Consider the following 14,096-nt stretch of genomic DNA (forward strand, 5'->3'; position numbering starts at 1 on the left):
GTCAAAGGAAAAATGTGCTGGTGGAGGTGGCTCCCAGCAATGTAGTCAAATATGGTGGTATCAGTAAGTCTCAGCACCTTGTTAGCCCCCCTTTCCATTTGAGGCCTACCTAGGCTGTGCATGAAGTACTTACATAGTTCATCACACTCCTGTGTTCTTTTTTCTCAGCTCACCACTCCTTTCATTTGGCCTTGTCCAACCAGCGGAGGAGCCCTCCTGAAGAACCTCCTGACTTCTGTTGTCCGAAGTGCCAGTATCAGGCTCCTGATATGGACACTCTACAGATACATGTCATGGAGTGCATAGAGTAGGAGCAGCAGATGCAAGGCCACTTGCAGTACTATGTCCTGATCTGTGTGACTTGTGCTTTCCTGTTTTACCTGCATAGTCCACACTTAAGGGCTTGCTTTAGCCCTTTGGTCCCCCATTTAGGGTAGACAGCCCCATTCAGGGCTTTTTTTTTTCTGTGTGCCTGATCCAGTTTGCCTCTGGTGGCTTCTTCCCTCTTCTCCCATAGTCCTAGGGAGTCTAGAATGGAGGCCAGGGGCTCTTAGGGAGCATCCCTTCTCCAAGCAGGTCTGGGTACAGCTTTTCTTCTCTCCAACTGGTACCTTTCTTGCCGGTGAACTGCAGGCTCTCCTCCCAGGGCATGTGGCACTTGGGTCTATAACATGTGTTACCTCTGGTAGACATGTGGAAAGTATTCTGTCCTTTTGTTACTGTAATTAATGGTGTAGTGAAAGTACTTGTACACTGATCTGTGTGTACCTTTAGGACAGATGCTTAGATGTGACATTGGATCCTTGCCCTGGAGGAGGTGGGCAGACCTTTGGATTTTTGCCATCTCTAAGATATACCATTCTTTACTAAAGAATTTGCTTAAGTGTCTTTTTCTGGGGCATGTGGGCCCTTTTTAATTCCTCTGATGTAACTTGGATTTTCATAATTCCTACCCATTTTTCTGTTGGGACATTGCCATTTGTTCTTGGGCTTTGTAGAGCTTTTTGATTATCAGTCAGGTTGGTTTTGACTATTACAGAAGTGCACCCCTTGTTCCACATTGATTGTTAGTGTTTTGGGGCCTAGAAGCTGTTTTATACTCCTACTTACCCATTCTTTACTCCTAGTTTTTTGACTTTGGAATTATGACTGCTTTGTCAACAGAAAGGTATTTCACATGTATGCTTTCCTTTTTCTAGCCCCAGTGTGCTCTTGTTTTTGCCAAGCACATTGTTACCTTCTGTGAATGGTGGTGGCCATAGTTCATCACACTCCTGGAGTTTGTGATCACATGTTCTTCACCAGCCAAAATGTCCTAGGGAACCATTTAGCAGTGACTGACTGATCACAGAAAAGGGAACACTTCACTTGTTTTGCAAGGTTCTAGACATTTTGTGGGACCTTACCGTCATTGGTATTAGACCTGCAGTTCTAGTAAAGGAAAGGAAGTTGTAGTTGAGAAAGCAATAAATATGCCTTGCTCATTCCTTAGGTCTAAATCCTTCCTGCCCTCCTGTAAGCTTTCATGGTTCTGAGTGGTATCTGTGAATCCATCCCGGGGGCTTTTATTTACATGGTTTCTTTCCCATTAAGAGTGAGAAGGCTAAGTAGAATTCAGATTATAAAAAAGGATTTAAAAAGTAATCCTGAGCTGGGGGCTTTCTCGGAATTTTCAGGGGATGCAGAGTAAGTTTTCCATTTCCTAATTCCCAGGTATCTATCAGAAAGATCTTTAGGAAAATGTTAAAGGAACAAACAAGTTCTTTGCTTATGTGTTTTCATTTAAATACCTAATCTATAATTTTCCTTTAGGAATACTATTGGTTTAGGTTGAGTCCAGTTTTGTGGTGGTATATATCACTTTTCTATAGCTGCTTTAAAATTTTTCCTAAACTTGGAAGAGCAAGAACAACAACAACAACAACAACAACAACAAATCACTCTTTCCTGTCTGGAAGCCACATATTAAGTTTTTTCTGGAGGCTGTGAGAATCAATTCCAGGCATTCTCTTAACTTTCAGTGGTTTGTGGTAGTCCTTGGTGTTGCTTGGCTCATAGACCCATCACTCCAGTTTCTGGTTCTAGGGCCTTGTGGTTTCTTCCTCTCTTCTGTCTCATAAGGAAACCATGTTGTGCATGTGGGGTCTATTTGATTAGATTAAGGAGGATCTCCAGTTCAAGACCCTTAACTCATTCCACCTACCAAGATCCTTTCCCCAAATAAAGTCTTGTTCTCACATTATGGGGGTTTGGGCTTATATAACCCGGAGTATGGATATCATCAGAACCTGAGTAAATGCAGCCCAAAGGCAGGGCCTTTAAAGCCTTGTAATTCTGCTAGAGAGACCTGGTCTCTAGGGTGATGACCAGTAGTCTTCAGAGTTTGAAGGCAGACCCTTGTCAGTGCTTGATGCTGTTAGTAGGGTCAGTGGGAATGATTGGGAAAGGCAGGTTGGCTATAGTAGGAGAGAGCTGTTGGGCTGCCTGCAGTGGCTGCATGAGCTTCACGCTTCTTGGATAAACAGAGATGCATAGGTGCATTTCTGACCAGTACTTTATCCTGAAAGGGTCCCAGAAAGCAGGTGTGACCCAGGTTACACAGTAGGAAGCTTGAAAACATGGGCTTCATGCACTGGTCAAGACAAATCTGAGGGTGGCACAAGGTAATGGTTGGGACCTAGTACCCTTCTAGAAGGTGGGAGCCCTTGCCACCGACTTACCCTGCAGTATGGTGTATGATTAACCGTACATCAAAGATTTGAGATTCTACCATCTTTTTGACATGAGACATGCTCTTTTCTTTTGCAGAATTACTTAAGCTAGAACTGGAAAAAGTGGTCGTTCCATTCCCCTCAGGAATTAGTCTACTTGCTTTTGCACAAATTTTATGTGGCCTCTGGCAGACAACTTTTAGATCCATACAGCTAGAAGCATGCCCTTTCCAGAAGACCTGTTCTGGAATAGATAGTGCTTCTTATGTATGCTCTCTTCCTGTTGGCCCATGCCCAAGAGAAAACCAGAGAGCCAGTAAGACAGTACAGAGTGCTTCACCTACTGAAGTAATAAACGATAAGGCAGATTGTAGGTAGGAATGATATCTAAAAAGGAACAATTGCAGCCCTGTGTGTGACACCCTCAGGCAAGGTAAGGCCTACCTTTTAGTGTTTCCCCTTTCAAGGTGGGAGTTTGGAGAGATGAACAAGCACTTTGGAAGCATCCCCAGCCCTCTTTACCTGACAACAGTTTGGTCCTCACAGTGACTGCTTCATTGGAGTGCCTCTCCAGTGTTATGGCACCATCATCTGTTACCACCCAAGGCTGTGATGAAATAAGATACAACATATCCGATGACACAGGCCTGCATGGCTAGCATCTTGAACATTTTATTACATGAACATTCTCTGTACGATGGTATAAAAAGGCCCGAGGATTAAATTATGTATAAAATATGAAATAAAGAAGTAAGACTTTCAAGCATGCACTCTGTCCTCCCTTGTTGGATGTAGGGGTAGGATTGCCAGTAACAAAGGTTTTCTTTGCTATTTCTATCTCTTTAATTCCCCTGTATTACATAGGAAGTAGCTGTTACACACAGCTCTGAGGTTTCTTCTGCCTATGGCTGAGGAAAGCTCATTATTGACACAACAGAGTGGTGAAAGGGGCCAAGTCAACTAATTTGGGGCTTGAATTTCCTGTGGTTGCAGCAACAAAGTACCACACGTTAGGGAGCTTAGGCAACAGATTTCCTCTCCCTGTTAAGGATGGCAGGCATCTGAGAAGTGGGTTCCTCATAAGGGATAACCCATTCCAGTGCCCCTCTCCAGTGTGTGGCAGGTCCCAGAAATTCTTAGTTTTCTCTAGTTGTACCTGCATCTCTGCCTCTGCCACTTTTGTCACATGGCCATCTTGTGTTTCCTTTTTATAAGCACACCAGTGTTGTATACAGGTGGGTATTTGGAAACATGGAAGCATTTTGTTCAGTATCTAGTGACAGTGATGGAAAGAGATGATTTGCAGAGAAGGTCAGAGCAGCATGAGGGTCTTAGGTATGGAGCTGCAGCCAACATTATGGACATGGAAGAGAGGGATTGCTGGACTTTTGGTTTCCTGCCTGGGTACCTGGACAATCTATCTACCATTGGGAGGACTAGGTAACAGTGGAAGTTAGTTATGAGAGAAGTTGTTTGATGTTCAATTCTGATCTAGCCAGGCTCAGTGTGAGATGTCCTGGGTCCCTTCATCTTGCCTTGACTGTTAGGTGCAGTTTCATATTGAAACTGCAGGCTCTTTTTTATCCATTGCTACTGGCAACCAGTGTGATCTGGTAAATCTGTTTCCACTTTGCTTAGTGCTCTCCACTGATTTTCTGTTACTTGAGACCTAAACTCCATCTTCAGCCTTGTGTTGATCTAATGTCATGTCAACTTCTCTAAAAGCTCAGCCAATTCTACACTGGCCTTCTATTCCTTTCCTCAAACCACTTAGCACTTTTTTTTTTTAAATTTTTTTAGATTTATTTATTTATTTATTATATGTAAGTACACTGTAGTTGTCTTCAGACACTCCAGAAAAGGAGTCAGATCTTGTTACGGATGGTTGTGAGCCACCATGTGGTTGCTGGGATTTGAACTCCAGACCTTTGGAAGAGCAGTAGGGTGCTCTTACCCACTGAGCCATCTCACCAGCCCAGCACTTCTGTTTCTTAAGGCTGTTGCTCCTGTTGTCTCCTTTGCTGAGAAAGTTCTGTTCCCTAATTTGTACTGTTGACTACTTTTTGTCATCCATATAAGTGTAAACAAAAGTTCTTTCATCTGATCTCTTCATCCTAAATCATACTACCCTGTTTTAACTCACATTACTACCACTGACCTTTTCTAGTGTTTTTTTCTTTTCTACCACTAGAGGGAGACAGAAGCCGTATCAATTTAGTCGTATACTCAACACAGGGAAACTGCATTTACTGATGGCTGAGCTTGTCTGAGACGATATCAGGATTCCCCTGCCAATATCTTCATGGACGTCACTTGTCACCATAATTGGTGACTTATAGAAGTTATTAATGTACTAGAAATTATAGTACAGAAATCTTATTTTAGGACTATAGTACCAATAGCCTTTTTTTGTGGTGCTGGGGATAGAACCCAGGGTCTTTCACATGTAAGCATTCATACCATCACTGAGCTACAATCCCTGGTTATCAGCTTCTCACTTTATTTACCTTCCCCTGACTTTGACAGCCCTGTCTAGTTTGGAACTTATTATGTAATCCACGATGGCCTTGAATTTACAGCCATCCTCAGCCTCTCCAGTGCTAGGATTATAAATATATCTGACTAGCTTATTTTTTTCATTTTGTTCAGGTTTTTAATGAGTGTCTTGGTTTCAGATATGAAAAACAGAATTTGGAAGAAAGCCAGTTGGGCCAGTCTGTGGTAGAGCATGCACTCAAAGTTGAAGCAAGATGTTAATGAGTTCTAGGCTGGCTTAGGCTTCATAGCAAGATCCTATCTCATAAAACAAAAAGTTAACTGGTGATTCCCTGGAGGTGAGAGGGGTGAGGAGAGAGTGATAGTTAATGAATACAAAGTTCTTTGAGGGAAAATGAGAATATTCTGAAATTGGCTATGGCGATACTCATACATTTGTGAATGTGCAAGGAACACTTCAGATGAATGACTTTTGTTGTATATGGATTAGGTTGCAATAAAACTGGCATTTAAAATGTTATCTAAGCCCTGCAGTTTTCCAGAACTTTTTGTGACAACGAAGATGATATAAAAAGAGTTGAATATTTGCTTTTGTTAAATTTAATTTTATTAATTTTTACTTATTCACTTTATATCTCGCTCACTGTCCCATTCCTGGTCACCCCCTCCCACAACCCTTCTCCCCAAATATTTGCTTTTGAAGCTGTTTGACAGGTGAACTATTGATGAGCTCTTGGCATTGTTCCACTAAGTAGAAGGGCAGAGCTGGAGGTGAGACATGTGTGACTGACTTTGTCTCACAAAATAGAATGATCACACCATAGCCTTTCTTCTGAGTTCCACAATTGGAACTAACTGAAGACTAGCAGTTGCCTCTAAATCAGCATGGACTGGACAACACATGGGCCCTACCTACTACACCAATAGAGGAACAAAATTAAGTGGGCAAGTATGATAGGTAGTGGCCAGTGGGAAAGAAGAGACCACCTAGGCACAGCAGCTTTTTTGATTTCACTGGTGCCAAGTATCCTAGGATCAGGGCTGGGATGGAATTTGATTTGTCAGTCTGGCAGGCCCATCCATGCTCTTATGGATTTAAAGATTGGCTCCATAGTTAAGTATATTAATGGAAAAGGGACACAGATGTGAAAAGGGTAAGGATATTTGCTCTAAATATTTTGTGTGACTGAAAGAAGAGTTTAGGATGGGTTACAATGTCACAATGGGCTGAGTTCTATGACCACTGTCTAGTGGTTCTTGACCTGTGGGTTGCAACCCTTTTGGGGTCACATATCAGATATCCTGCGTGTCAGATATTTACATTATGATGCATAACAGTAGCAAAATTACAGTTGTGGAGTAGCAATATGAAAATTAATGGGTGGGGGCTTACTACGGCATGACGAACTGTATTAAAGGTTGCAGCATTAGGAACGTTGAGAACCACTATGTGGGGCCCATTTTGGCTATAATAGGCAGAGTCACAGAAAGTGTAAGGAACTTACATCTGTGTTAGAATGAAAGGGAATCACACTATGTAGGAATCAGTGCATTAATGGGGAGACTTCACACTTGAAGATACAAAAGAGGGACTCCAAGCTGTAGAGGATCAGGTTTTGTGTTTACTAGAGAATTGACAGGTTCCAGGGTTAGGACAGAGAAAGCACAAGGAGCCAAATAATATTGTCCCAGAAATATAAGGATGCTCTTAAAGAAAAACTGAGACACATTTAGCTGCATTAGGCATAAAAATCAAAATGACTGCAGGCTGAAATAAAAGTGGGCACATAACAATAGCAACTGTTATTGCTATTGTGCCAGAATTACCTTGATAATTCTGAAGGTATCTTGAAGGGAAGCAGCAAGAATTTAATATATTTAGCAAATGATAGAACATTGCTGATAGTTATCAGGGTGAGATATTGGATTTTTCATTTAAAAATACTTATTTGCAAATTTTTTTCTCTTTTTTTCTTTTTATTTTGTTTGCAAATTATTTTTAGTTATGTATATGTATACATGTATGGAGTATGCACATAGGTACAGGTGTTTGTAGATGCTAGAGGATCTGACTGCCTGCAGCTGGAGTTACAGAGAGTTGTGGTCTGCCTGACATGGATGATAGAAAACAAACTTGGGTTCCCCGAAAGTGCAAATGCTCTTAACCAATAAGCCATCTCTCTAGCCTCATAGGATTTATTATTTTTATTTTTATTATTTCTAAATTTGAGATAATACAATTACATCATTTCTGTCTTTCCTTTCCTCCATCCAAACCTTTTCATATACTTCTCCTTGTTCTTTTTCAAATTTATGGTCTCATATTTCATTATTGTTTTACATACATACATGTATATGTATATACATATGCATGTATATATATACACATATACATGTGTGTATGTCTATGTTTCTAAATATATAAGTATGATCTGTTCATTCTGTATATTACATGACTTTTTAAAAATTATGTATTTATTGTATGTGCTATAGCAGATATACAGAGTGCAGAGGACAACTGGCATGAATGAGTCTGTTTTCTTATTCAGCCATATAGTTCCTAAGGCTGGAACTCAGGTTCTCTGGCTTGGTGGCAGTTGGTTTTTTTTTTTCCCCACTGAGACATCTAACTAGCTTTGGATTTGTTATTTTTTGTAAGGTGTCTTAGTGGATATTTATAAAACAACTAGGATATTCATAAGGTACATCATGGTGGGTTAGATCTTTAAGGTATTTTCCCTCATGTTCCTTTTTAAAAGCCCACAAAGTGTGGGTATCATCTGTTCCTGATATAACAGGAAGAACCTAAGTAGCTCTGAGGATGTTTATCTACTCCTGAAACCATCCTCCTACCTCAACCTGTTAGCTGCTGGATTACATGTGTGTATCCCTTGGCTCAGCTTGAAACACACACACACACACACACACACACACACACACACACACACACACACACCCTACACACAGCTTTCTCCCTGTAGCACTGGGTGTCTTAGAACTTGCTCTGTAGAATAGCTTGTCCTTGAACTCAGAGATCTGCTTGCCTTTGCCTCCTGAGTGCTGGGATTAAAGTCCTGCACCACCACTGGTTGGCAAACTTATCTTCTTTTAAAACAATATTATACAAGAATTATTTTATTGTAAAAAGTAAGTAAATCAAAAGCATCACACTGCTACATTAATGTAGCCACTCAAACTGTAAAAGTCCCCAGACTTTAGCACAACTGGTTACATGATGGAAATACCATTTAGGCTGTGAATGTACTTAGATAGCACCACCTGCCAAAACAAAAACAAAGACCTAAAATCCATCAAAGTCCATAGTTCTGGGAAAGTCTCTAAATATTCTAATCTTAACTCTTTTTTTGCTTCTGTAGTTCTTCTAGCTAACCATTTTTCTTAACTGAATTATGTTAACCAAGGATTTGTTTTTTGTGTTTAAAGGCACAACCTGAGAAAGGCTTGGGGGCTGCGCTGGGATCCCGAACACCCAGTGTAATTGCTGACTGACTAATAAAGACTTTCTATTGGCTTAAACCTATGTCTGAGCAGTCTTCTCTGTGGATACCCCATAATAAAATAAGCACTTGCCCACAACCTAAGGTTATATTTCTCAATGTACTCCTATATAGCTGTGTAGCTTCTTGGAGACACAATTATCTCAAAAAGAAGACTCATATTCAACCTGAAGACATTCATTAATAGAAGAGAGGATAAAATCACTTGATAATAGCATCTGACCATCAGGAAACACAGCCACCAAGGTATATAATTACATGGTTCTCTCAACTCTGCCCTCTGCTTACTCAGTCTCAGCCATGCAAATGAGGGGTTATATATGCTCTCCCATTTCTCTAACCTCCTTTAATTCTGAATCAATAATTAGTAACAAGGGTCTGTAGAGATGTCTCAGTGGCTAAGAGCACTTGATGTTCTTCAGAGGACCTGGGTTCAGTTCACAGCATCTACATGGCAGCTCACAAGTGTTTTTAACTCCAGTTTCAGGTGATATAATGCCCTTTATGGCCACTGCAGGCACCAGGGACACATGTGGTACACGTACATATATGTTGGAAAACCACTCATACAATTAAAATAAGTCTAAATAGAGAATTAGGAACAAAAGTCTGTGATCACTTAAAGGTTTCTACTGTTTTCTTAAAGCTTTATATTGCAGAATTTTTTTCCTGAAAATTATTTTGTAGATGGTATTTAAGAATTGTCCCTATCCCGTCATTGAACAGAAGGTTTTTACAGAACACTTGTCATTCTTTTCTGTCAGAATCAAGGCCTGATTTTAAGAGAAACACAGAAAGATAGTAACCCTACCAGATGCTTTGAGTCTATAAAGATTATGGTAGGCAATCTTTGTTCTTTTTTTCTATTAGCATTGTATATACATATGTTTTTGGATGAAGATTAGTTGAATGTGTGAAGTATGATTTTGCAATTAGCTAAATTGTCTTCAGGAAGTTATGTTCAAGCTGGATCAAGTGGCACACATCTGTAATCACAATAATAGAGAAGCTGAGGCAAAAGGATTGCCAAAAGTTTGAGACCAGTCTGGGCTACACTGGAATTTCAGTCAATCATAGACTTTGTAGTCAGATGCTATATAAACAAAGTAAAACAATCAAACAAGACAATATAATACATTCAAATCTCAACTGGTAAATGTGACTTTTTAACTTTTTAAATTAATTTTTTAAACAGCATATGTCTTAGTTACTTTTCTAGTGCTATGAAGGGACTCCATGAGCAAAGAAACTTACAGAAGAAAGTTTTTATTTACTAGGGACTTTCAGAAGGTGAATTTATGACAGTCATGGCAGGGAGCATGGTAGCAGGCAGGCAGGTAGGCAGACAATGGCACTGGAACAGTAGCTGAGAGCTTACATCTGATCCTCAAGCATGAGGCAGCAGTGGTGCAGGGTAGGAGCATTAAGTGGGAATAGCACGAGCTTTTGAAACCTCAAAGCCCACCCTTCTAGTGCCATGCCTTCTCCAACAAGGCCAAGCCTCCTAATCTTTCTCAGACAGCCCTCAACTGGGGACCAAGCATTCAAATATATGAGTCTATAGGGGTCATTCTCCTTCAATCCACCACAGCATACAAAGTAATGAGTTGTATTATGCATTTAAAAAAACCTAATTTTTTGTTTACATTTCAAATGTTGTCCTCCTTCCTGGTCTCCTCTCCACGAGTCCCCCTCCTCCCCTTCCCCTTTGACTCTAAGAGGGTGCTCCCCCACCCTGTCTCACCCCTCTAACATCCCCCTTCTCTGGAGCATCAAGTCTCCACAGGACTAAGCACCTCCCCTCACACTGATGCCAGATAAGTCCACCCTTTGCTACATATATAATGGGAGCCATGGACTGGCCCATGTATACTCTTTTTGGTTGGTGGTTTAGTCCCTGGGAGCTTTGAGGGGTCCAGTTAGTTGATACTGTTTTTCTTCCTATGGGGTTGCAATCTCCTTCAGCTCCTTCAGTCCTTCCTCTAACTCTTCCATTGGGTTCCCAGGCTCAGTCCAATGGTTGGCTGTATCTGCATCTCAGGATCTAAGATCAACAATTGACAAATGGGACCTCATGAAGCTGAAAAGCTTCTGTAAGGCAAAGGACACTGTCCTTTGGGACAAAACAGCAACCTACAAATTGGGAAAAGGTCTTTAACATCCCTAGATAGAGAGTTAATATTCAAAATATACAAAGAACCCAAGAAGTTAGACTCCAGAAAACCAAATAACCCATTTTAAAAAATGAGGTACAGAGCTAAACAAAGAATTCTCAACTGAGGAATCTTGAATGGCTGAAAAGCACCTAAAGAAATAGAGACCACCTCCAGTAGATAGGCATGGCTCCCAGCAGAGGGATGGGGTCACCCATTTCAAAAATTTTAACCCAGAATTGTTCCTGTTTGAAGGAAAATCAGGGACAAAAATGGAGCAGAGACTTAAGGAAAGGCCATCCAGAGACTGCCCCACCTTGGGATCCATCTCATCTGTAGATATCAAACCCTTACATTGCTGATGCCAAGGAGTGCTTACTGACAGGAGCCTAGTGTGTCTGTCTGAGAGGCTCCACCAGCATCTGATTAAGACAGATTCAGATATAGCCAACCATCTGACTAATCCCACGGACCCCCAATGGAAGAGCTAGAGGAAGGACTGAAGGAGCTGAGGGGGTTTGCAACTTCATAGGAAGAACAATATCAACTAACCAGGATCCCCCCTCCCCCAGAGCTCCTAGGGTCTAAACCACCAACCAAAGTGTATACATGGATGGTTCCAGGGCTCCAGCTAAATATGTAGCAGAGAATGGCCTTATTTGACATCAGTGGGAGGGGAGGCCCTTGGTCCTGTGGAGGCTTGTTGCCCCAGTATAGTGGGATGCTAGACAGGTAAGGCAGGAGTGGGTGGGTGGGTGGGGGAGCACCTTCCTAGAAGCAAAAGGGAGGGGGATGAGATGAGAGAAGACCAGGCTGGGGGACAACACTTGAAATGTAAAAAAATAACCAATTCATAACAAAGAGTAATGTTCAATATCTTTAGTCTTCAGGGAAATGCAAATCAAAACAACCCTGGGATTCTACCTTACACCAATCAGAATGGCTAAGATCAAAAAGTCAGACGACAGCAGATGCTGGCGAGGATGTGGAGAAAGAGGAACACTCCTCCATTGTTGGTGGGATTGCAAGCTTGTACAACCACTCTGGAAATCAGTCTGGTGGTTCCTCAGAAAATTGGAAATAGTTCTACCCGAGGACCCAGCTATACCACTCCTGGGCATATACCCAAAAGATGTTCTAACATATAACAAGCACACATGCTCCACATAGTAGCCTTATTTATAATAGCCAGAAGCTGGAAAAAAATCAGAACAGAAGAATGTATACAGAAAATGTGATACATTTACACAATGGAATACTACTCAGCTACTAAAAACAAGGACTTCACAAATTTTGCAGGCAAATGGATGGAGCTAGAAAATATCATCCTGAGTGAGGTAACTCAGACCCAAAAGAGCACACATGGTATATACTCACTGATAAGTGGATATTTTCCCCAAATCTCAGAACTCCTACAATATAACTCACAAACCATATGAAGCTTAACAAGAAGGAAGGACAAAGTGGGGATGATTCAATCCCACTTAGAAGGGGGAACAAAATAATCATGGGAGCATGGGAGGTATAGGAAGGGAAGGACTTAGGTGGGAGGGGGAGAGAAAAAAGAGGCAGGATTGGGTATGGGAAGAGACAGAAGAGAAGCCCAGAGGACCAGGAGCAGGGGGTGGGTAGGGTAGGGAACGGGGGGGGGGGTGGGACCACTACAAATTCTCAGATGCCGGGGATGCGAGAAGCTCCCAGGACCCAATGTGGATGACATTACCTGAAATATCCAATAAAGGGGAGATAGAACCTGAAGAGAACACCTCCAGTAGTTAGGCATGGCCCTAAGGTAAGGAATGGGGCCATCCATGCAGCTCAAGAATTTTAACACAGAGATGTTCCTGTCCAAAGGAAAGACAGACCAAAAAAAAATGGAACAGAGACTGAAGGGAAGACCACCCAGAGACCACCTCACCTTTGGATCCATCCCATGTGCAGACACCAAACCCTGACACTATTGTTGATGCCAAGAAGTGCTTGCAGACATGGTATGGCTGTCCCATGAGAGGCTCTGCCAGAGCCTAAGACATTATAGAATTTTTATACATTTTTTTATTTGTCCTCTCTCTAACTCTTCTTCCCTGCTCCTCTGTTACTCTTTTTTTCTTCTCTCCAATACTCTCCCTTCTGCTTTCATGTATTTCATTATCCTGTTTTCTCCCTCTTCTTCCTTAAGATCTCTTCCTTCCTCTCATGGTTTTCTTTCTAGTTTTATCATACACACACACCACCACCACCACCATCATGGTTTTCATTTTAGTTTCATTACATACATATACATTCTAAAAGGACTTGAAGTCAACACATCACAGAGATATCTGCACATGTGTTTATTGCTTCACTATTCATAATAGTGTTATGGCTAAAGAAACTTTAGGCATCCATCTTGGTATCCACTAGCATTTTGTTTCTGATTCCAGTCCCTCAAAGATAAGTTCTCAATAACCGTATCTCAGTGATCCCCACCCAGATATGTATAGCCATGAACTTCTACTAGTTATGATAGGACTAATTGCTTTTTTTGTCTTCTGTAACTTGCTTACACAGATACCCAAAGATTGTTTTGAGTTACCCTAACCATTTAACTTGGCAGAAGAGACCAGTTTTTACTTGGATACACACACACACACACACACACACACACACACACACACACACACACACATGGATACATATCCATACCCATATCCATATCTATCCATATATACACATATATACATATATACACACACATGTGTGTGTGTGTATGTGTGGTGTTCTTATGATTTTTATCCATAAAAAGCCCTTCTACATGCCTCTCCTTTACAAAATTCATGAGCCGAGATTGGGCTTTAAGTCATCCTGCTATCAGCTAAATCAATAAATCCTTTAATTATACTTCGATTGAGTCTATGTTCTTTTCTCAGGGTTCACAAACTCCATAACAATAGTTAAGAAATGATACCAGACTAGCTGTTTATCCACAGATGAATAGTTAAGCAAATGTAGAACATGCACAATAGAATTTAGTTTAGCTGTAAAGAAGGATGAAATATATTTTCAGAAAAATAGATGTAACATGCAATCATTGTTAAATGAATTAAGCCAGTGAATGTGACTTTATTTGGAAACTAGATCTTTGCAGACCAGATCATATTAAGACAGGGGCATATGTTAGTAAGGTAATACATTTTCTGGGCTTATAAAGAAAGAAAAGGAGCAGACACAGAAAAGAA

At 41.0% G+C, this 14,096-nt stretch overlaps 1 protein-coding gene across 15 annotated transcripts in view; it reads left to right on the plus strand.

Annotated features, from left to right (window-relative positions):
* Ikbkg (inhibitor of kappaB kinase gamma) overlaps nucleotides 1–8,744 on the plus strand; it is a 63,560-nt gene extending 54,816 nt beyond the window's left edge. For 8 of the 15 annotated variants that reach the window (XM_006527852.3, XM_006527848.4, XM_006527853.4 and 5 more), the window contains one exon: nucleotides 169–8,744. In XM_006527852.3, coding sequence (XP_006527915.1) covers nucleotides 169–311 — 143 coding nt within the window. In that variant the 3' untranslated portion in view covers nucleotides 312–8,744. The remainder of the gene's footprint in view (nucleotides 1–168) is intronic. The other 7 variants (NM_001161423.1, NM_001161424.1, NM_001136067.2 and 4 more) reach the window with 1 other exon arrangement.
* The last annotated feature ends 5,352 nt before the right edge of the window (nucleotides 8,745–14,096 follow it).

The sequence above is a fragment of the Mus musculus genome, chromosome X (genome assembly GCF_000001635.26).
Source record: "Mus musculus strain C57BL/6J chromosome X, GRCm38.p6 C57BL/6J".
Classification (NCBI taxonomy): domain Eukaryota; kingdom Metazoa; phylum Chordata; class Mammalia; order Rodentia; family Muridae; genus Mus; species Mus musculus.